General features: G+C 40.8%; 1 protein-coding gene across 13 annotated transcripts in view; it reads right to left on the reverse strand.

Annotated features, from left to right (window-relative positions):
* Positions 1-24,390, reverse strand: part of TNS3 (tensin 3) — a 212,186-nt gene that overhangs the window by 55,683 nt on the left and 132,113 nt on the right. For 12 of the 13 annotated variants that reach the window (XM_090136801.1, XM_031592014.2, XM_031592016.2 and 9 more), the window contains 6 exons: positions 23,605-23,665; positions 23,412-23,487; positions 18,871-19,000; positions 17,640-17,705; positions 13,258-13,362; positions 531-1,790 (listed from right to left, as the gene is read on the reverse strand). In XM_090136801.1, the coding sequence (XP_089992927.1) occupies positions 531-1,790; positions 13,258-13,362; positions 17,640-17,705; positions 18,871-19,000; positions 23,412-23,487; positions 23,605-23,665 (1,698 nt within the window). The remainder of the gene's footprint in view (positions 1-530; positions 1,791-13,257; positions 13,363-17,639; positions 17,706-18,870; positions 19,001-23,411; positions 23,488-23,604; positions 23,666-24,390) is intronic. The other variant, XM_090136799.1, reaches the window with a different exon arrangement.

The raw sequence follows: 24,390 nt of genomic DNA on the forward strand, positions 1-24,390 counted from the left end.
TAATTAAGGTATCTCACTGGAAAATATTACCGTATTTATGAATATATTGCACAGAAATTTAAAAGAAAACTATTATATAATACTTAAGAGAAAATAAACTCAGAGCTTATTATCGTACTTTCAGTGGAAATAATAAATAACTATCATAAAATCATAAAACATTTCACTACATGTGTCTTCTAAAAATGTCTCAATAGTAATGTAGGAGTTGTAGGAATATATGTAGGAATTCTCCCCTTCATCTAAGCTTACAGCAGCAGAAAATCACAACTGATTATCTGTAACAGGTTAGAATTTGTTGAACAGTTATTTTAAAAAACAAGTATGCAAAGGCATTTAATAATTAATAATGCAATTCGCATGATTCCATAATTTCTTAGACTGCTGAAAAAAAAGAGGGTATCCGAAATAATCCTTTGACAATCATCCTTTTAATTCTTGATCTGAGGTCCTGCTGCACCATGTCAAGAGCACAAAAGTGCTGGGAAAACCACTTTAGAAAGTATTCAAACAGTACTACAACAGCTTACCATTTTGGAAGGCATTCCTGTTTGTGACCTCTAATTTCTCATGGATGCCAGGGCTCATGACAAGCTCTTCCACATCTGTATTACGGCTAGTGAAGCCATTTGCTTGATTTGTGTCCCTGGTGACAGTGTTAATGCGGGTTGGGATAGGTTCAAATGTAGGGTCTAATTCCAAGATCAGTCTGTTCAGTTGTTCGATGGACTGATCAATATCCAAAGTTGGAGAAGCTGGCAAGTCCCCTGTGTTTGGTCCAAGATCCTGGCTATTTGTGTCCCTCTGAAGCACCAGCTCTGTCTTAAAACTCTCACTGTCTCCGGGTTCTGCACCTTCAGCAACACCTGGTATGCTTCCTAGTCCTCTCTGAACAGCATCTTTACTGCTGGAGCCATGTGTCAGCATGTCTGGGACCTGGGACTGACTCTGGACAATGCCTAAATTCTCCACAGTCTTATGAATACCATCCCTCATTTCGTTCTGTGACACAAAACCATACTGGTGAGCAGTGACCATCTGCTGCTGGCAAACCCAGGTGTGAGTAGAGTAGTTACTTGGGTCATAGGCTTGAGGCTGGGGTGAGACACAAGGATTCCTTTGCAATTGCTGAGGTGACTTCGGCTCAGTGTTACCAAATGATCTTTCATAGAGGGGATCCACACCAATTCCCAGGTCTGGGGCAATGGCATTGTGATGGTCTTCCCCTGTGTTACTTCCAAAGCCATCTGAGAGAAGCGAGTTCTGACTGCTCTTGGGGCAACTCAAGTTTCCTAGATGGGTGGAGTGCTGCCCTTCTGAAGAAGACAAAGTCCCAATGCTGTCTACACTGTGAAGATCATGATTAGGCATTTCATCATCCAGAATATCAGTTTCCCTGTCCTTCAGTTTGGTGTCCCCGTTCACATGAACCTGAGCCGGTACTATGTGGTGAGTCCCACTGTACTTGCTTCCACCATCAGTCACACTCCTGGTGGTGATGACAGAGTCCTCCAAACCAAAGCCACTAAGTAGTTTGTCCAGTTCTGCCTTCTCCTGTGGGCTCAGAACCCGTTTGACTCCTGGCATAAGGTGCTCTTCAGTTTTGTCTGTCCTGACAGAAGCTGTTGAATGTCCTGAATCACTGCTGACAGACAGGGTGTGATCTCTGTGATCAGGACTGCTGGTCACAGGAATACCTTGAGCAACACCAGGGATACTGCCGTCTGAAGAGCTCTTCTTTCTGACTTTTGCATAGAGACTGCCATCAATAGGACCTTGGGTATGCAGCACTGTGGAGAGATAAAGGAAGGAAAGAGAAGGAAAGGGACAAGGCATTATGCAAAAGCTTGGAAGGTATGATATTACATCATACCACACTGCAGTATTGCTAATATCTATGGTATTGTTTATGCAGAACTAAATTCTCTGCAAATTCAGAATAATAGAATCAAAGAATATCCTGAGTTGGAAGGGACCCACAAGGACTATTGAGTTCAACTGCTAACTCCCCAAAAAACCAACCAAATTCAAACCCCACATCTAAGAGCTCCTCGAACTCTGTCATCTCCTTAAACTCCTTGCTGGAGAGGTTTGTTCCAGTGTCTGACCAAGCTCTGATGAAGAACCTTTTCCTAACACCAACCTGAGCCTACCCTGATGGAGCTCCATGCCATTCCCTCAGATCCAGTTGCTGTCACCGGAGAGCAGAGATCAGTGCCTGTACTTCTGCTCCCCTCATGAGGAAGCTGTGGGCAACCATATTCTTCTCTTCCTAATTCCTTCTGAAGCATATGTTATGAAGCGGAAAACGAGCAACTGCCTTCAGAAGACAGAAGGCTTAGTTTTGGCACAGCATCCAAATTTCAAGTGAAAAAGTGAAGCTGACAGCAGAACTGAGAACTTCTGTGACCAGTTTTTTCCAATCTTCCACCAATATACAGCCTTACTATCATCCTGGCTATGTTTCAAGTTTTGCTATAGTACTAGCAAGGCAAGGCTTATTGATTAAAATCAAATAGGGACAGAAGGTCACAACAGTTCAGAGAAACAAATTCATGTTTCTCTAAAATTAGTTTCTAATTTCCATAACATTTTTTTTTTTAAAACCAAAGTTTCACTTGCCATTTCTCCTTCCTGTTAACATTCTGTACTTAGAAAATCCCCAGGGAATCAGGGAGAGCTTTCTGAATACCTGGCTATCAGCTATCACTGTTCATCTCCTTCCTTGGCCAGTAAGTTCATGAGGAAATCAGGCACAGAAGGATCTGGTTTCAGTGGAGGTCCCATGACATGTGCTGCAGTCCGTATTTTAGTAGTTGGTACAACCAATAGCACAGTCTTCTTTCATATTTCTATTTACATCACGATTTACAACAAAGTTCTAGATGAATATATAACATGCCACTCACACAAAAAGAAGAAATAAAGTTTCCTTTTTTGCTGTTTTCATTAAATTTTTATGTCTTCACAAATTTTTTACACCAATTTGGAGAACTGTTAGGACATTGAGTCATCTACCATGCACTCCATTCAGAGCAAGAATGGTAGGAACCTACCAGCCATGCTTGCTCTGAAGGAATATCAGGTAATTACCAGCTCATTCATTTCTACTTGATAGTCTAAATACGCAACAAAGAATCATTTACTTCTCCTGTTGGTGGTACAAGGAAACACTAGGCTTTCAATCAGGAAGGCTTCACTGAAGTGAGTGTGTTGTGTTTTGATCCCAGAAGTAACATCCTTCCATATTCCTCCCCGCTATCTAGAACCACCTATCATGTATTCTTGAATCTTTCACACTGCAGCCACCATTCCTCATTACAGTGAAATACATCTTTAATTAATTATTTATTTTCAATAAACAACAAAAAAAAAATCGAACACAAAATACACAGCAGACAGTCAGAGCATCACAAATTACAAACTAAACTTTCTGCCACAGGATTGTCTCCTTTGCACAGACAGTTTGGACTGTCTGCATGCTTTATCGCACACGTAATATTTTAAATATACTTTAATACTAACAGGAATAGCAAACATACACTCAACAACAATATGTGTACGAAACATTCAAAATGAGGAATTAAAATTTGTTTCCCAAAAAAACACACACTTCATCAATGTTTACATTTAATTAACCTATAAAAAAGCATTCTGAAGACATTTTCAATTTGAAAGCGTTACTATGAAAACAACTGCAGACCTGTAATCCTCTCCTCTGTGTCAGAGAAGAGCACAGAACAGATCATCTTGGAAGCTATGCTAAGGCACATGAAAGACAGGGAGGCCTTCTACCTCCAGTTACAGGATGCACTATGATCACAAGTGCTCATCCTGCTGGAGGACTTCAACCATCCAGACATCTGCTGGAAAAGTGGCATGGCAAGCTGTAGGCCATCCAGATGGCTCCTGGCATGCATTGAGAATAACTTCCTGAGTCAAGTAATAGACAGCCCCATCAGGGGGGATGCAATACTGGACCTGTTGCTCACCAGTGCAAATGAACTGATTGGTGACATCAGGATTGGAGGCTGCCTGGGCTATAAGTGAGCATGCTATGGTTAAGCTCATGCTCCTGAGGGATATGATGTAGGCAGAGAGTAAAATTAGGACACTAAATTTTAGGAATTCTAACTCCCAGCTCTTCAAGCTGACAGTCAACAAAATATCCTCGAAAACTGTCCTCGTGGGCAAGGGTGCAGAGAAGAACTAGTAGATCTTAAGGAAGCTTTTCATCAGGGTGCAAAAGCAATCTCTCCAGGTGCAGCAAGTCAGGAATACAAAGCAAGAGCAAGCATTGCTGAAACAGATCTGCTGACCAAACTAAAGAGCAAGAAGAAAATGCACAGGGAGTGGAAACAGGGACAGGTACTGTGGGAAGAGCATAAGGAATCTGCTGTGTAGGGTTGGGGTCAGGAAAGCCAAGGCCTAGCTTGAGCTAAACTCGACAAGGGATGCCAAGAAGAACAAGAAAGGCTTCTCACAGGCATCTCTGGCAGAAGAGGACAGTTCAGGAGGGCATACCACCTCTCCTCCATCCCTCCCTCCTCCAGTGAGTGACACAGGCAAGCCGGCAACAACAGAGAAGGAGAAGGCTGAGGTACTTAATAACTCTTCTTTTTTGCCTTGGTCTTCTGTGATAACTGCTTGTCACACAGCCCTCAGATGTGTGGTTTGGTAGGAGGGGACTGGGGTGGCAATGTCCCTCCTCTGTGAGTGAAAACCACTTTTGTGACCACCTGAGGAACCTGAAGACCCACAAGTCTATGGGTCCCTATGAGATGCGTCCCAGAGTCCTGAGGGAATTAGCTGATGTAGTCACCAAGCCACTCTCAATGATATTTGAAAAGTCATGGCAGCATCACACCACCTTTAAGAAGGGCGGAAAAGATGACCCTGGGAACTACCGACCTCTGAGTCTCACCTGTGTACCGGGAAAGATCATGGACAGATCTTCCTGTAAGCTATGCTAAGGCACATGGAAGACAGGGAAGAGATATGGGAGAATGAGCATGGCTTTACCAAGGGCAAATCCTGCTTGATCAACCTGGTGGCCTTCTCTGACAGCGTACCTTCATCAGTGAATGAGGAAAGAGCCACTGATGTCATCTGTCTGGACTTTGGTAAGGCCTATGCCACAGTGCCTCACAACACCCTTCTCTCCAAACTGGAGCGATACAGTTTGATGGGCAGACTGTTCAGTGAATGAAGAACTGGTTGCAAGGTTGAGCCCAGAGAGTGGCTCAATGTCTGGGTGGAGATTAGTGATGAGTGGTGTGCCCCAAGATGCAGTGCTGAGATATATACTCATTAATATCATTAATATCTTCATCAGTGACACTGACAGCAGGGTTGAGTGCACCCTCAGCAAGTTTGAGGATGATACCAAGTTGTGGGGTGCAGTCAGCACATCAGAGAGACAGGATGGCATCCAGAGGGACCTAGACAGGCTTGAGCAATGGGCCCAGGACAGCCTCATCAGGCTCAACAAATCCAAATGCAAGGTTTTGCATCTGGGTCGAGGCAACATCCACTACCAACATGAGGTGGAATATGGCCAGCAGGTTGAGGGAGGTGATCCTGACCCTCTACTATGTGGTGATCAGGCCTCACCTGGTGTACTGCATCCAGATGTGGAATCCTCAGTACAGGAGAGACACAAACCTGTTTGTTGATGTGATCCATGGGATGGAACACCTCCCCTATGCGGAGGAACACCTCTCCTGTGCAGGTTCAAAGAAGGGCAACAAAGCTGGTGAGGGGTCTGGAGCACAGGCCTTATGAGGAGTGGCTGAGGGAGCTGGGATTGTTCAGTCTGGAGAAGAGGAGGCTCAGCAAGACCTCATTGCTCTCTATAACTACCTGAAGGGAGGTTGCAGTGAGCTGGGGGTCAGCCTCTTCTCTGGTGTAACTGGTGATAGGACTAGAGGGAATGGCTTCAAGCTGAGCCAGGGGAGATTTAGGCTGGATGTTAGGAAATACTACTTCTCTGAAAGAGTGGTCAGGGACTGGAATGGGCTGCCCAGGGTGGCCTTTCAATATCTAAAGAAGAACTACAGGAAAGAAGGGGACAGACAAGAGTCTCTCGCAAGGTCTGTTGTGGTAGAACAAGAAGAAATGGTTTCAAGTTTAAAGAGGGTAGATTTAGCTTAAATATAATGAAAAAGACTTTTACAGTGAGAGTGCTGAGGCACTGGAACAGGTTGCCCAGAGATGTGGTGGATGCCCCATCCTTGGAAACTTTCAAGGCAAGGCTGGATAAGGACCTGGGCAACCTGATCTATCTGTGTATGTCTCTGTTCATTGCAGGGGAGTTGGATCAGACGGCCTTCACAGGTGCCTTCCAGCTCTAAGGATTCCATGATTCTATACCAGACAACTAGCACAGCTTCATCAAGGACAAGTCCTGCAATGGAGGGGAGAGAAACTGAAGTCATCTGTGTGGTCTTCAGTAAGGCTTCTGACACAGTCCCTCAGGACCTGAGAGATGGGATGCCATGCAAAGAGATCTAGACAGGCTCAAACAGTGGGTCCAGAAGAACCTCATGAAGTTCAACATATCCATGTCTTGCACCTGGGTCATGGCAGCCCCGCAATCAGTACAAGCTGGGGGATGAAAAGATCAAACACAGGCCTGCAAAAAGAAACTGGGGGTACTGCTAGATGGTAAGCTGGACATGAGCCAGCAACATGCCCCTGCAGCTCAGAAAGCCAAATGTATCCTTCAAAGCAAGCATGGTCAGCAGGATGAGGGAAGTGATTCTGCTCCTATTCTCTGCTCTGTTGAGACCTCAAGTGGCATAATGCATCCAAATGTGGAGTCCTCAGTAACAGAGAGGCACAAACTTGTTAAGGCACCTCCAGAGGATTACAAAAATGAACCAAGGGATGGAACACCTCCCCTCATGAGCACAGGCTGTGAGAGCTGGGGCTGCTCAGTCTGAAAAAGAAAAGGCTCTGGGGGGACCTGAATGTGGCCTTTCAATATATAAAGAGGGACTACAGAAAAGAAGGAAGCAGACTCCTTAGAAGGTGTGTTGTGATAGGACAAGGGAGAATGGTCTTAAACTAAAAGGAGGGAGATTTAGATTGGATATAAGAAATATGTTTTTTATGATAAGGGTTGTGAAGCTCTGGAACAGTTTGCCCAGAGAGAGGTGGTGGATGCCCTGCTCCTGGAGACATTCAATGTCAGGCTGGACTAGGCTCTGAGCAACCTATCTAGCAGTAGATGTCCCTGTTCACTACAAGGGAGCTAGACTAGATGATCTTTAAAGGTCCCTTCCAACTCAAACGATTCTATTATTTTATGATGAAAATTAATATAATTCTGTTTCTTACAAAAACATTTAAGATTAAATATTTATACTATGCCCTAAGCACAGTAAAGTAAGAATAAAATGAGTGGTTCTACTTCCAAAGGATTTTCAATGCTTATTTACAAGAACATTTATATTTTGCAGAAATCTAGTAAGAACTTACCTACCCATTAATTGTTTGATAAAAAGAAAAATAGACCATTACAATTTAAGAACAGACAGGATTTTGTCAAACGTAACCAAGAGCTTCATCTACATCTGTGGCAATCCCAGAATCAGAAGATCCACAGAGAACCTAACACATTTCAACAACAATATACTTGAAATGGCACTAAAGTCAAAAAGCACATTTTGTCTAAAAGTAAGAGCTAGGAAAATTTTTTTCTGGAGGCAGTGGCATTTTAGAAAAAAGCACTATTTAGAAATTATACCCACAGTGGTAATTAACTGATCGGTTTGTAACGACAAGAAAAGTGGACCAGTTGGAAAAGCCTTTGGCACATGACACACTTCCAAGTTTCCATCTCTGAAAATACTTATACACTAGAAGTTAAGTGATAAGTTTAATACATTTTTGTTAACAGTTAAAGAACAATTTCTTTATTTTTAATAATTAGATACTATGACTTGTCTGTTGTTGATATTGAAATCAGTACATGCAAAGGACCAAAAATACTCCTTTAATGAACAAATTATCAGGATAAGGAAAATAAAACAAGCAATTCTCCATGCACTAGGATTTCTCTATAGATGAATGAAGATGTTTGCTGAAGTTTATGATGTATAATGTGTAAATTCCACAGTGAAATGAGCTGCTGTGCATGAGGTCAAACACCTGTGTACAGAAATTTTGAAAGAATATTTATGAAAAAAATGCCATACCTAAGGAAAAGACAGTCGATTGAGAGTTTCTCAACCCCTTTCATGCTTGATTTTTCATAAGCTCTCACTGCTGTTAGGAAAATGAAGCACACTTGGAGTTTCAATGTGAAAGGACAGAAAAACTTTCATATGGAAATATTTAATGCAGTTACCATAATGAAGTGTAAAAATTAAACAAGCACACAAGCCAACATATAAAATTAACTACTAGATAACATTTTCTTCTCTGTTATTCTTGAATTTAAAATCCAGAAAAGAAAACAATATGTAACACTGCTTTCATTTGAATAGATGGGTATCCTAACACAAAACGGAATTGAAGGTTAGCGGATTTGCACTGGACCATGCAGTCTTCTTGTCTGACTTTTCAGTTGACCAAAGCTAAGCACAGTGCTGTAAATCCTTTGGACATGCTAGTCAGCCATGTTTCATCACATTAGATGAAAAATTCTACCGTGTGAATTTAGTTCCCTATACTGAAATGTTATATACAAAATCTTTCATCTTCTCAAGGGCTGTCAGAGAACAAAGGGAAGCAATGAAAAACCCTTCTGTATTTGCCTTCATTAGCCCTCCTGGTATCATTACACAGTGCCATCCCAGCAGGATCAACCAATGGAACAAGAGTTCAGACAAGATGAGAGTCAGACTGCTGGCAGACTATTTATTTACTTAAGTGTCACATGCATTTATGCTCTGTAAGGCTTAGAGATAACCCTGCCCAGTACTTCCTCCACCAATACAAAATTCTCAAATTTAGTCTGTGTGTTAGCCAGAATGTTGAATAACCACAAACTATTTAGAGGTTTTCTGACTGTAGTGGAAATGCAAGTCATGGCCTAAAACAGTGATTGAGCACCTGGTGATAAAGCAGGGCCAACCCAGGAAAGCTTAGATGCATGCTATGCACCTGAGCAACTGGAAGGGGTGGAGCCAGGATCCACCCCCTCCCAGACCTTATTTAAGGGTTAGCAGTAGAGGCAATGATGTTTTGCAGGAGGTCCCTGTCTGCCTGAGATCTTCTGAAGGTAAGCAGCTTTTTTCCTTTGTTTCTATATCTATAGCAGCTGCACTTGGCTTTATCCTCACTTGCTGCAGCCTGGGACTCTGTAACCCCACTGTCACTGCTGTGTTTTCCATCACGTCATAGCATTACACTGATTATGAACCATTTTGATTCCATTCTGAAGAAGAATGGATGAAGAAAGCTGAAATTCAGCTTTCCAGTAGCTGAATCATGCCATTTCAGTTAGAGAAGGAAATATCAACAATAGAAACCATGGTTTTGCTATGTTATGGTTCCTGCTAAAAAAACCTCATATAATCTGAAATTTCTCCAAGGGAAAGAGCCGCTTTGTACAAGAAGTCAATGACTGCGAGCTGTTTGGTCTTTCTTACAGAGAAGCCAATTACTACATGTGCTTATTACATGTGCCCAGGCCCAGTAGTGCTGAATACCATGATAGAAAGGATATTATCTGAAACTGGCATTTCTGTGACATATTTCACCACCCAAAAACTGGCAGCTAGGTTTTGTGGCATTTAGTGTTCCACGCTGTTACCCTAAAACAGCCAGCATGTTAAAAAAACCTGAACAGCTGTGGACATGAGCAGTACCTTATTTGACAACAGCCTAACTACGCTAATAAGCAATGCAATAAACCTTGGTATACTAGATACTAAGAAGAACTTATGAAAGAAGCAAATGGTTTGAAATACTTTGTACACCCTATATTTTTTTTATAAATTTAGATTATCTAAATTGGAAGGAAGCGTCAATATGTGAGAGAACTGAGAACTCAACTTGAATAACGAGCAAACAATTTAGCAGCATTCAGAGTCCTACATTAACCAATTAAGTGAGCACTGAGCTATATAAAATAGGCATTTAAAGTGCACAAAGAAAATGCAATCAGTAAAGAATGATCTAGAAGTCATGCCTGTCATGGATAGTAAAGTAGTTTAGAGTTTAACTCCTATACTACAGTATTGTGGAGGTTGAACCTTCCTGCAAATATTCTATTACATCTTGTTGCTGTGTGACTAAGGACAGCAGAGAGGAGTCTAACATGGAAGCACATATGAAGCAAATTCCTCCATGCAGGAAAAAAACTGCATTCACTCATATTTGCTAAATGTTTATGGAGACCAAACAGTGGATGTGAGCACACTGTGGCAGTGGTGACACCTGGTCACTTCTGCTGGTGCATATTTTTACAAGTATGACATGCAGGCTCTGGTTCGTTGCTGGAGAAAGTGCATAGCTAATTGTGGCGGCTGTGTTGAAAAACAGAGCATATTCTCAGATACAAAATGCTATCAACCTTATTGTGCTCACTGTATCTCTTGTAGTTTCCATGGAAATACATCGGAGGCATTGCCTTCAGAGTAACTTAGATATCTGAGGCCCAAGACAATTTCTCTTCATTCAGTGCAGCCCAGCCATGCCAAAAGGTTAGACATTCATGGTCTACACCACTAGTTCCTTCAGAAGACTGATAAAATAAAAGTGCAACTCCCTGCCTAAAGAAGGGACATAACAAAACCAAGCTCTTGTTCACTTCTCACATGGTAAATATGAAGTTCTGCATCTTCCAACAGCATGCTGACAACATATTTCTCTGCTTTCAAGGTGAAATCTGCTAAGATTCATTGGATAGACAGATACAATAGAACTGCAGAATATCCTGAGTTGGAAGAGACCCTAAAGTCTCATTGAATCCACTCCTGTCTCCTCACAGGATCACACAAAAATCAGACTGTATGTTTCTGAGAGCATTCTCCAAACACTCCTTGAACTCTGACACTTGGTGCCCTGACCACTGCCTTGGGAAGCTTGTTCCTGGGTCCAATCAGTCCTTGGTGAAGAACCATTTCCTCGCACCCAAACTGACCCCCTGCCTCCTCCATGCCATACCATTGGGTTCTGTTGCTGGCAACAGAGATCACACTACTCCCTTCTCCCCTCATGAGGAGCTGTAGGCCTCCATAAGGTATACCCTCAGTATCCTCTTTTCTGGACTGAGCAAACCAAGGGACCTCTGTCCCACATTTAAAATCAGTGCTTTACTTGCTGAGGGCTATGTTTATACAAAGAAGGAGGGAAGAAAGGAAGTACATGGTACAGAAACATTCTGAGTAGAAACAGACATACCTGCTTCAGTCAGCATTCTGTTTGTCTGATATCATGCCCTGTAGAAGACAATCTTATTCAACTACAAAACCTCTGGTGACTCCTTGTGGTGTGTTCCACCTGCCTCACATAATGACTGTCCTCTTCTCTCTCTTGATCTTCCCTAGTTTTTGCAGATTGGAATTATTCAGTGGAAAAAAAAGTTAAGCTCACATTATGCAGCTTCCCACTAAAATCCTCACTGCTGTAGTCATTAGATGAGCAAAGTCATATTTGGAAGTTTATAAAAATCAACAGAAGCTGAGTCTAGAACAGCTATTAGGTATTGGTTGATCACAGAGGGTTATGGACAACAGCGCTATGCTCAGATGGAGGCTGGTGACAAGTGGTGTTTGCCAAGGGTCCATCATGAGGCCAGTGCTCTCTAATACCCTTATCAATGACACAGACAGTGGGATTGAGTGCATCCTCAGCGAGTTTGATGATGATTTCATGCTGAGTGGTGCAGGTGATATGACAGAAGGAAGAAACATCATCCAAAGTTATCGAGACAGGCTTGAGAAGTGCGCCTATGTGAGATTATTGAGGTTCAACAAGGCCAAGCACAAGGTACTACCCCTGGGTTGGGGCTATTCCAGATATGTATACAGACTGAGAGAAGAACTCAATGAAAGCAGCTTTGTTAAAGGACTTGGGGGTTTCTAGGGGATGAAAAGCTTGATGTGAACCATCAGCATGTGCTTGCAGCTCAGAAAGCCGAACATATCCTGGGCATTGTCAAAACAGGCCAGAGAGAGAGGGAAATGGCTGATCCTCTCTACTGTGCCCTTATGAGATTCCACCTGGAGTACAGCACCCATCCAGGCCTAGGACCCTCACCACAGGAAAGACATAGAGCTGTTGGAGCGGGTCTGGAGGAGGGCCACAAAGATTAACAGTGCTGGAATACCCTTTCTGTGAAGAAAGGTTGAGGGAGCTGAACTTGTTCAGCCTGGAGAAGGCTCTGGGAAGACCTAATTACAGCCTTCCATGCCTAAGGGGACCTCATAAACAAGAGGAAGACTTTATTTTTTGCACAACCTGATAGTGATAGGACAAGTGGAAAGAGTTTTAAATTAAAATAGAGAAGATTTAGAATAAAATGCTAAGAAGAAATTCTTTACTCCGAGGGTTGTGAGGCACTGGAACTGGCTGCCCAGGGAAGCTGTAGAGGCCTTATCCCTGCAGACGTTCAAGGTTGAGTTGGAAAAGGCCCTGAGCAGCATGATGGAGTGGATGGCAACCCATTCCACAGCAGCGGGGGTGGATCTAAATGACCTTTAAGGTCTCTTCCATCCCAAGCTGTTCTATGATTCTGTATCTTAACTCCAGGTATCTTGTATTTCTGAACAAAAGAACTGTAAAAACAAGAATCCACTGGATCCTTGGCATCCATTCAATACCTTCTCTCCCATTTTTACTTGCAACACTGTTGGGATTGCACATACAGATCCAGGTATTACACTGTGAATCCCAGCAGTTGGTTTATGTGGGAATGCTGTGGTAGAGGTGGTGTGGCATAACTGGGAAGTGTCCAAAAGCTGCCCCAAGTCAAATCAGAGCCAGCTCCTAAAGGGACCTGCTTCTGGCCAGAGCTGAGCCATGAGTGATGCTGGTAGTGCCTCCAGGAAAGCAGATTTAAGAAGGAGAAATATAGCTGTGCAACATCAGCTGGGAGACAGGAGTGAGAAAAAGTGTGAGAAACAGTCCTGCAGACACATCTCTTTCCATAAGAGCCATCAGAGTGTAATAGACAGTGGCAAACAGCTACCTCCTCACATCAGCATCATTAGGTTCAAGCAAATTAGCTCCCTTTCGTCCCTTTCAAACACTCTTGCACAGTTGCCAAAGGATTTTAGTTGCTATCAAGACAAAATTACTCACCTTCCCCATCGGAGCTCGTATTTTCGTAAGAGTCCCAGCGTATCAGCGGGTCTGAGGTGTTGTGATCAACTACCACTCCATGATCGTTCTGAAGGAGTTCACATCCTAAAAAATTAACATGTTTGAGACAAAAATCATCTTTAAATTATATATACCACACTGTTAGAACTTTGCTCCCACAACTACAATACCATATACTTAAATCAGCAACAGGGGAAGAAAGGTTATATAAACCAACTAAAAAACCTTTATTTATATTTATAGAAAAAGAAACAAGTGTAGAATTTTGTCCCGAACTTGTTTACGATGGAACTCTGACAACTCGTATCAGTTCCTGAACACAAGGCAGATGGTCCACCCAGCTCTACACAGACAGACACAATGGAACAAAGTTTGTAAGAATGAATCAAAGAATGGCTTGAGTTAGAAGGGACTTCGAAGTTCATTAAATTCCAACTCCCTTGCCACAGGCAGGGTTGCCAACTACTAGATCAAGCACTTGAACAAGTTGCTCAGGGCCCCAACCAGCCTGTCCTTGAACACCTCCAAGGACAGGACAGCCACAACCTCTCTGGGCAGTCTGTTCCAGCATCTCAACATGCTCTCAGTGAAAAACTTTCCCTTGATGTCTAAATCTTTCATACTTCAGTTTTAAACCACCTCCACTTGTCCTATCATTTTTTACCCATTTAAAAAGTTGACTTCCTTCCTTTTCATAATCTCCCTTTTAACACTGGATGAAATGAGGTCTTGCAGCCTTCTCTTCTCCAGATTGTGCAAGCCAAGCTTCCTCAGCCTGTCTTCATACATGAGGTGCTCCAGCCTTCTGATTATCTTTGTGGCCCTCCTCTGAACCTGCACCAAAAGTTCCACGTTTTTCCTGTACTGGAGAACTCAGACCTGGACACAGTTCTCCATATGGAGCCTCACAAGGACAGAGAAAGAGTAAAAATCACTTCCCTTGTTTTTCTGGCTATCTGACTCAAGTGCAACATCTTGCACCTGGCTCTGTTGAACCTCATCAGGTTTATGTGGTCCCTTTCAAGTTTGTCCAGGTCCCTTTGGATGGCATTTCATCCTTCTGCCATATCAACTGCACCACACAGCTTGGTATCATCTGCAAATCTGCTTAAGGTGCACTGAATCCCATCATCCATGTCACTGATAAAAATATTTAAGAGTCTGAAGATAGAACCCTGTGGAACACCACTCATGACAGTCATTGACCACAGCCATCTGGCTGCAACCTTCCAACCACTTCCTTATCCACCAAATAATCTACCCTTCAAACCCTCTTCTCTCTAATTCAGAGATAAGGATGTGGTGCAGGACAGTGTCAAAAACCTTGCAGAAGTCCAAGCTGATGACCTCAGTTACCCTCCCCTTGTCCACCGATGGCATCACTCATCACTCCATCATAGAAGGTCACCAGATTGGTCAGGCGTGATTTGCCCCTGGTGAAGACTAGGGATCTAGGAACTAGGATGTTGACTGTCTCTAAGGATCACCTACTTATCCATCATGTGCTTTAACATCTCTTCCAGGAGCATCTGCTCCATGATCTTCACAGGTACAGATGTCACACACGTAAGGATAACAGGCCTGTAGTTCCCCAGGTCCTCCTTTCTCTCCTTCTTAAAAATAAGAGTGATGTTTTCCTTTTTCCCGTTATCAGGGACTTCACCTGGTAGCCATAACTTTTCAAATATGATGGGAGTGCAGCTTGGTAACCACATCATCCAGCTTCCTCAGGATCCTGGAATGCATGTTGTCTGGCCTCATAGACTTGCACACATTCAGTCTCATGCAGCAGTCTTAGACTTGCTCTGCTCTTACAGTTTGCTCCCCATTTCCCATCTGGAGGTTCAGGGATGTGAGGCTGAAGGATGTGAGAGAGATGCAACTCCTGGCTAGTGAAGACTGAGGCAAAGAACTCACTGAGTACCTCAGCCTTCCCCATGTCTGTTGTAGCCAGTTCTTCTTTCTTATTTGTCAGAGGGGGTACGTCCTCTATGGCCCATCTCTTCTGACCAATGTACCTAAAGAATTCCTTCTTGTTGTTTATGCATCCCTCACCAAGTGCAGTTCCATCTGCACATTGGCTTTCCTGATCCCATCTCTGCATGTCCAGACAGCATCCCAGGTTGAAACCACAATATCTATACAGAAATGGCAATAAAGGAATGATAAAATAAGATTTTATTATAAACCATCATTCTGATACCAGAAACGTGTAACATTAAAGGTGCACAGAGAAAGCTCAATACTGCCAGCCTGTTTCTTCGCCAGTTCCTCCAAGGTGTCTCTGTTGCTTCCTCCATTCTCCAGCAACCCCGCAGAGCCTGAGACTGCAAACTTACTCAGATGTCTAGCTTCACAGAAGCATGCTCTTCCAAACATACTTAGAATTTTCATCAGCAATCCTCATTTTTATTCCCTTAGACAAACATAACATTTACCTTTTAAATGTATGCCATAAGGAATTAAGGTGTGGTCCAGGGATTCAAAAGCAAAGCACGAGCATCAAGGCCTCAGTATTGGCTTTGGCACTGATTGATACAGACAGAGATTAAACCAGCTTTCTGCCCTTGTTTCTCTATATGGACTGGGGATAAAGAAATCCTTAGATACCAACTCTACAGCTGTGTCTTGGGAAATAAATTGTTCAAAATAAGCAGTAAGACTTTCAAAACAAGGATAGTTAAAATTATAAGGAAAATAATATTATAGTCCTGAGCTTCTATGTGCAGGCAGAAGGAAAAAAAAATAAAGCCACATTTGTCATACACAGATTTAGAATTACCTAGCAACTGCATCCTTTCTAAAAGCCAGTATCACTGATGCTTATTTTCTATTATATTGTGTTTGGTTTGGAATTGATATAAGAAAAGCATGAATAAAATGTTGTGAGTTCAAGGGAGGGTTACCAGGGTAGTCAGGACTGCCCTGTGAGGACAGGCAGAACTAGGGCTTCTTCAGCCTGGAGATGAGGTGATTTTGCTGACAACAGCACCCAAACGCCACTGAGGAAACAGAGCAGGTGGATGCAAGGTGGGAGGAACAGACATAAATTGAATCCAGAGAAGTTTAGAGTTTCTTTATCTTTATGATGAAAAAATAATTTCACTCTGAGAGCAGACAGACATTGGAACAGTCTGCACAGAAAGGTTGTGAACTTTCTATCCTTGGAGGCTTTCAAGACTTGGTCAGACAAATCCCATTTCAATCTCTCCTGATTTCACAGATGATCCTGGATTCAATAGGAGATGGACCTGAGATATCTTGCATTTAGACTATAACATTTTCAAATGTGAAACAGTCATTTGCAGAAATTGTAAACAAATATTTAAAGGTGAACTCTTCATCCTAGACACTTAACCCCATAGACAGCAATTACAAAACGTATTTCCAATTATTTTACATCAACTTGGAGGCTGCTAAAAAACATGGATCTTATTTGCCCTCTAAAGGAGAGTTGAAATAATCCTGATCCTTTTTCAAACATGTCAACTGGTCATTCTTCAAGCATCTGCCATCCAAAAATGTTCAGCTCAGCTATGTAAGTTTGTTTATAAAGCCATTTTTCTTAAATAGCTTTCCAAAAAGCTAAGTGAGATCTTCATGTTCAGCTGGATGGAATATAACTTCTTACTGGCTTTTACCCCAAAAACCAAAATAATGAAAAAAAAAAAGAAGAAAACAGGCAATTCACAATATTATGCATGAGACAAATAGTTCAGAATACTTTCAGTTTTAATACTTTCAGTTCAGTTTTAAATCAGAATCCATATGTTTTGGGACATCACAAAATGTGTAAGAACAGATCCATTAGAAGAAGTAATCTGCAATGCTAAAAGTAATCTTAAATTCTTGTTGCAGGCAGTAATTCTCTATAATCTTAGACATATTAAAATAGAATATATTTTGGAAACTATAAAGAATATATAAAGAGTATCTCCAACAAAACTATAACTACCTTTCCTTGTGCTAAATCAAGAGAACCAAAACTTCACTACTTCAACAAATATAATCAGCTATAACATCCAAAAAGGTTATGGGAAGGACCACTGCTGTCACTTACACTGGGCCAAGCTATATATATCAGTCATGTCTTACACAGATATAAGAAATGTTTTCTACTGGTCATTAACAACACTTGTGGTATACTCTTAAAACTATGTCTCTTGACTCCTATGCAGTGTCTCCATTAAATTATTCACATTCAAACCAATCAGTATATTACATATTTTAATATTAAAGTTGAATTTCAGACCTTCTACAAGAGAAATAGAACAAGAGAGGAAAAAGTTGTTTTTTGAGTTTTATAAATATACTTTTCAATGCGGTTTATTGCCAAGATTTTTTTCCTCCTATGAACTCACCTTGAATTTTCTCTGGAGTTCCTGAAAACACTAATTCCACTTTGCCATTATCAGGGAAACGGTCATCTGAAAATAAAGGTTAATATTTCAACAAGCTATTCCAAATTTCCAGATCAGAATTCTCTATAGCTACTAATACACATACCCTTGTCACACTTCCCTTCTTACTTGGATTCTAGTGATTTGCTTCTAAAAAAGCCACACATTCTTTTCCTTACCTTCTCCAGGAAAGACTAAGTGTCAGCTGTAGCTTTGTTTATTTTTAAGAATAGTCAAAAACAGAAAAGATGAACAGTTCCCAAACTTCCTGCTAAAAACCAAACACTGACTTTTAGGGTTTTTTTAGAAAACTAGAATAGTTTTGTATATTTACAAAATCACTATACTTGACCATAAAGCTTTCTCACAAGCATGTGGCAGGAAAACATATTTCGTTTTAGTTTGTTAGTAACACAGAGTAGCAGAACTGCAATCCTTCATATAAATACAAACAAAATTGAAGTAATCCTTTGGAAAATACAAAGAGTAATTTGAGACGTTTTCAAATATTTCAAAAAAAATTTTGTCTCCATTTTTGGATACTCATTCAGAAGCATAAAATAAGAGCACCATATTCAAATACCCTAGGTCACAGAACCAACATCAGAGCTTCTGACTGTTATCTTCACAAAAAACACAATTGCTTATTAATTCCTACAATGGCGTCTAATGGACTCATTGTTTTAAACATGTCTGTTGTTAGTTGTTAGGAGGAATGTTTTCATTATGAAGGTGGTGAGGCACTGGCACAGGCTGCCCAGAGAAGCTGTGGACGCCCCATCCCTGGAAGTGTTCCAGGCCAGGTTGGATGGGGCCTTGGACAGTCTGGTCTGGTGGGTAGCAGCCCTGCCTACAGCAAGGGGGGTGGAACTAGATGATCTTTATGGTCCTTTCCAACCCAAGAAATTCTATGACTCTATTAAGAACATGAGAGGGTCAGTTAAGGACAATGAAGTAGTACTGGAATTATTTTGACAGCTTAACCCAAACAAAGAACTTCTGTTTCCATTGGGGTTCTGCCTGTGTTACAGTGCTATGAGTTAAACTAAAACAAAGTAATGTCCCTCCCCCGAAATAGAAGGATAGAAAAAAAGAATCCCAAAAACAGATCTTGGAGATTACCACCAAATGCATAGACACACACATGCACTTCTTCTACATACTCATACAAGCAATCACAGAAGGCAAGTACCTTTATTGGCACTGTCTAAGTCCTCTTTACCAAACACCAACCCATATCCTTGAATAGCTCCAGTATGAAACTGAAGGCGAAAAATCACATCACGAGTAGCTGATCGGTATTTTTTATGATAACACTTCAGCTAGAAAGAGAAAGAAACACGTTATTATAGAATTTTTAAGAAAAGATAGTTCTGGATATATAACAAAAAATTACTATCTTTATCAATATCAGTCACCAATCAATAGGTTATGATTCAGAATCACAACATTTGCCATTACTATGTTGGAATGCTGACTCATATCCATATGTCTTCATGGCACTCACCAAATTAGCATAAAACTAAACTACAGCACAACATTTCAAAAGAACTAAAGAATGCACAGATTTTATAGAAGCCTTCTCAGAAGTCATACAAGCTGATTACATCTACATTAGGACATTTTTTTAAACCAACTCTAGCGATAATAGGCTCTTTTTTAATGTTACTGTTGGAAGCTTATAGTAGTCTTGATACCCAGACTAGAAAAAGACAGAACTCTGAAAAATCCATTTAATAGGAATTTGACTAAAAGTGAACAAAATAACGTTACTTTTTAACACAACCCTCCTTTAGATCAGGCCTATCAATATTTTACTTACCACTTCCTAGTCAACTGCAATACATGATCACTAAGCATTTTTACAGGAATACAAGAATCAACATTTTGGTTACATTAGTCACCGGACTGAAAGGGATTTCAAGGTTTTATAATTAAGGATGCTACTGAAAAGTACTGAAAACAAAAAATAATAAAGTATCATAAAAATAATCTTTTTCTAATCCAGAATGGAAAAAAAAAAAAAGTGTATTCTGGAAAGAAGATAATGAATAACCAAGGAACTAATAGTTATTCAAACTGAAGGGAACTGGAGTAATACAAGAAAGATGTAGGAATTTTGGATGAAACACAGCTAATAAATTCTTCACACTACAGGATTTTAAATTCTAACGTAAGCTTTTGCTTTCTGCCTTCATTACACTAGCTCTCTTATCTCTAAGATGCCTTAAATTCCAGCAGTTCATCAGAACTGACATGGTGCATACAAAAACATGGTGCATTTTAGACCGTATACCAGGAGCATCTGTCAGCAAAGACATGGAAAACAGCAGTCAAAATACATCCGTAAAAATCATACATGGGTTTGGCTATAAGCTGCCTTGAGTGAACTATCAGCCTCCAACTGAGTCTGAAGCATCATGCTTTTCATGAGAAGGAAAATAAAGGTAACAATTTCCAAAAATCTGTTTGACTCAACAGAACACTCTTTTCATATTCATATTCATGTTGAGATAGCTGTTTGTCTCTTCAGCAGCAGTCCTAGGGACTATCCTGCAAAAGAGCTTAAACTTTACTCCTACCTCCACCTTTCAGTTAAGAGATTAGTCGTTCACCTGAAAAATAACTTCTCCAAAAGTACTCATTCTAACCAAACTTCTGAAAGAAACAGGAAGAGCAACACATAAAGACCTGATAGGTAGAAACATTTTCAAGTGTGAATGTCATCTTAACAATTTAAGCCTGTTTCAAAACACTTAGTCTATAAAGAAATTCACTTAAGTCTATACAGAAACAGAAGTAAGCTGCCAGTAATTCTGATCTAATCAGGCACCTTTATGGTGATTGTAAGAAACAATCAAGGTACGGCCTTCTGTTTTGAGAAGGCTTTCCAGTATGATCGCTGAAGACGACTTGCATGTTCTTTATTTCAGAAAGCATTTGAAGTTTGGTAGAGTGATTTGTTTAGAAATTTAGGTTAAACTAGTAACCATAAGGAAGACAGAACTGTTCTGCTGTTGCCTTCAGAGAGCTAAGAGTTGAAGTCTAGCTTTGACTCCATTATCATCTGATGCCCTATTAAAAAATAATACAAGCTAGTGAAATATGCTGGGAAATAACTATATATAGCATTATCAGATGTCAATGCAGCTTTTCAACAGCTTTGGCATTGCTGTAACATCACAGCGTTAATGAATCCTCTAAACCTAAAACAAGTCTTTCAAGCCAATTATTTCAAAGCAATGCTATTCGATTAGATAAATCTTTTGGAATTGGAAGCAGGGCATCCTATATTTTTTTTTCCTGAAACCCCTAATGGTTTTGCTTAATCATTGCCAGTAAACATGCATAACTGAATGGAAGACTTTGTTTAGGAAATAATACCATGCTGAATAAGATGCTGGCTTTTTCAGAAGAATTACATTTAGCAATAGCTTGGGATTTATGAAGTCAATCTGTTTCAAAAAGTTAGTGAAAAAACTGCTTGCTCATTTCTCCTTTTAAACACTTTACATATACTATCTGTGTAGACATCTCAGATAAGCACAACAAATATTGAATCTGGAAATGTCCCAGACCTCCAGAATAAAAATTTATAACAGGATATTTAAAAATCTGTTTTGCAAGAAATATAGAAAGATGTACTAAATTGAATGGGGAAGAGAAAAAAGAGTAAAAGAAAGAAGGAGGAAGAAAATAAAAAAGATTATTTCAAAGTTTAGGGGAAAAAAAAGGAAAAAGGAAAGAGAATAGGAAAACAGGAAACATTCAAAACTAACATTTCTCAGTTAAAAAAAAAGTACACCATATAAAAAGTCATTCTGGAACCTACTAGCAATATATATATCAGGAATATTCACTATTCACAATACAGTCTCACCCCATCCTTATTCATTCTACTTGATCCCTTGCCCTCTTAGTTTAATTGAAAGGCACAGCAACTGTACTTCTTTACTTACCTCATGTATAACTGCAAATCACAAGCAAGAAAGAAAGCAAAAAGATATAAAATGACAGTACTGAAATTCAATGATAGTTATGTTTGCACATAGGAAACAGCATCTAGTTTTATGATTGCAGATCTTGCCTGCCAAGATGCAGGACAAGGATAATCTAACACTGAGTTACAAATATTCCCCAAAGACAACTTTTATATAGATAGCACTACAAACATTACTGTACTTGGTGATGCTACAAAATGGAAATGCTGAGAGAAATTCTCGTGGTTCTTTAAAACATACCAATCTGAGCTTTATAGGATTTTCAATCATGTAAAAATCAAGGGTGGTAACTAAATTATTAACCTGTTTTTTAGTATTTCACCTACTCTGTAGTATATCAGTCATAGAGAGCAGCTGCTTTGGAGCCAGCTTGGCCAGTACCAGAGCAACGAATCTCAAGATACAAGGAGGTTTCAGGGGTTTCCTTTGCCAGGGAAACACCAAGAAAGCAGAGCCACCCTATAGCTTTGGGCAGTTCTCACAAGAGAGGCTGACATGCCATAGGACTGCAAAGACTACACCCACACCCCTAAAAGAAGCCTCAGAGAGGAGAGCACCGTATCGCTGCCTACCAAGCACAGGGCAGGCAAACAATGTGGGTGTCACCCATAGCATGCTGCAGCAGCCAGGGTAGTAGATCATACATCAGGGAACTGAGGTTCAGCCAGCTGCAGAAGCAAGTAGCACTCATTCCAGCTAACCCTTGAGGCAGAATGGTGAGCACTCAATGCCAAGCTAAAACTGCAGCTCTAAAAGGGGGGTATGCACCACCTACCCTGGACATTACCAATGCCTCCACCCAGACAGAGCAGTAAAGGAAGAAGAAACTGTGCTGGCCCTAGTCAGCAGGAAGTGCCTGGACATTGCTCCTGGAGCAGACGTGAGTGGCAAACTCACCTAAGTTGTGCCACTGAGGTGAAGGACCTCCTGCGACAGGTGACTGAGCTGCAGGAGACAGTCAAAAAGCTGTGTACTAACAAGAAGGCAGAAACAGAGATAGACAGATGGACTCATGTACAACCCGTACTGAATCCACAATCTGGGTCCAAGCAGCCCCAAACTCCCGCACCATTGTAAAGGTTGGTTTGTTTAGCTATAGGAATTAGTTCATTAGTTGAAGAACCAATATATTAGTTTAGCAAAAGGAAACTATGAGTGATAGTTTTAAAACTTCCCATTTCAACTTCAGTGAATGAAGTCTTGCTGAAGCACCTCCCCTGTAGGGACAGGATGAGAGAGTTGGGGCTCTTCAGCCTGAAGAAGAGAAGGCTCTGGGGGGACCTTATAGTGGCCTTCGAGTATCTGAAGGGAGCCTATTGGAAAGTGGGAGAGGGACTTTTCATGAGGGCATGTAGAGACAGCATGAGGGGAAATGGCTTCAAACTGGAAGAGAGTAGATTTAGACTAGATATCAGGTAGAAATTCCTTACTGTGAGAGTGGTGAGACATTGGAACTGGTTGCCCAGAGAGGTTGTGGATTCCCCCACTTTGGAGGCATTCCAGGCCATTCTGGATGGGGCTTAGAGCAGCCTGTTCTAATGGGAGGTATCCCTGCCTATAGCAAGGGGGTTGAAACTAAGGATTTCTTCCAACCCAACCCATTCTGTGATTCTATGACTATGTTTTTGCAAGATCAATTTGTGTATTTATTTATTACAAAATTTGAAAACAGAAGAGAGACAGTAATCTCAATGGCACGATACTAGACTTTCATTCAATATGATTAACTTACCATAACATCTCCTTTCAAAAGCTGGGCTGGCTCTATAGCAATGCAGATTCGGTTTTGATTTTCTGACTCTACACTACTTAAAGGAGATAAAAAAAAAAAAAAAAAAAGGCAAACAAAAACACAGAATTATGGAATTCTGTAATTGTAAGAATTAAAACATATTCAAAAACAAAGAAAAATGACTGAGACTTACTATATTCCAGATGTATACACGGGTTGGGTAGCTTGGTACAACTTCAGAAAAGGCCGACAAGCTGTGAAGAAGTCAACAAGGCTATTTCTGTAATTGTTTTTTTTTTATCTGAATCTTAGACCTAGGAAATTTCATGTATATCCAGACTGAGTAAAGTGGCATGCAAAGTGATCAAATGTGAACTGTGAATACATCTTCCAAAGCATAACTGGCTTTTTCTTTAAAAAGTGTAAGGTTATATTTTAACCTTCTTTCTGGTCTAGAGACTAACTCTGAATTGGGAAGAAAGTTTTTTTTTAAAGGATTCTAGTGAGAAGAAAGAAAATTGTAATTACATTTATGTCCTAAAGAGGAAGGAAACTTGACCATAAAACATGATCAGTTTCTCAGCTCTTCTGCAGGAACTGGGAGCACAACTGTTCAGAAAATAGGCATCATTTCTTAATTTAATAGAGGACAAAAAATTATTTCCTTATACATTATTTCTCTTCTGGTTCATTTATTGGGAATTTTTAGACTGATATCAAGGAGCATCAACTCACCAACTTTTTACATGGCCTGATAGAGATAAGGGGAATTTTTTTAAACAAAAAGAGTGGATATTTGGATTAGATATTAGGAGGAAATTTTTTTACTCAGAGGGTGGGGAGGCATTGGAACAGGTTGCCCAAAGATATTGTGGATGCCCCCACTCTGGATGTGTTCACAGCCAGGTTGGATGGGGCCCTGGGCAGCCTGATCTAGCAGTATGGTTGGAACTAGATGACCTTTAACATCCCTTCCAAC

Source organism: Phasianus colchicus, chromosome 3, assembly GCF_987193195.1.
Source record: "Phasianus colchicus chromosome 3, bPhaCol1.hap1.1, whole genome shotgun sequence".
Taxonomy (NCBI): Eukaryota; Metazoa; Chordata; class Aves; order Galliformes; family Phasianidae; genus Phasianus; species Phasianus colchicus.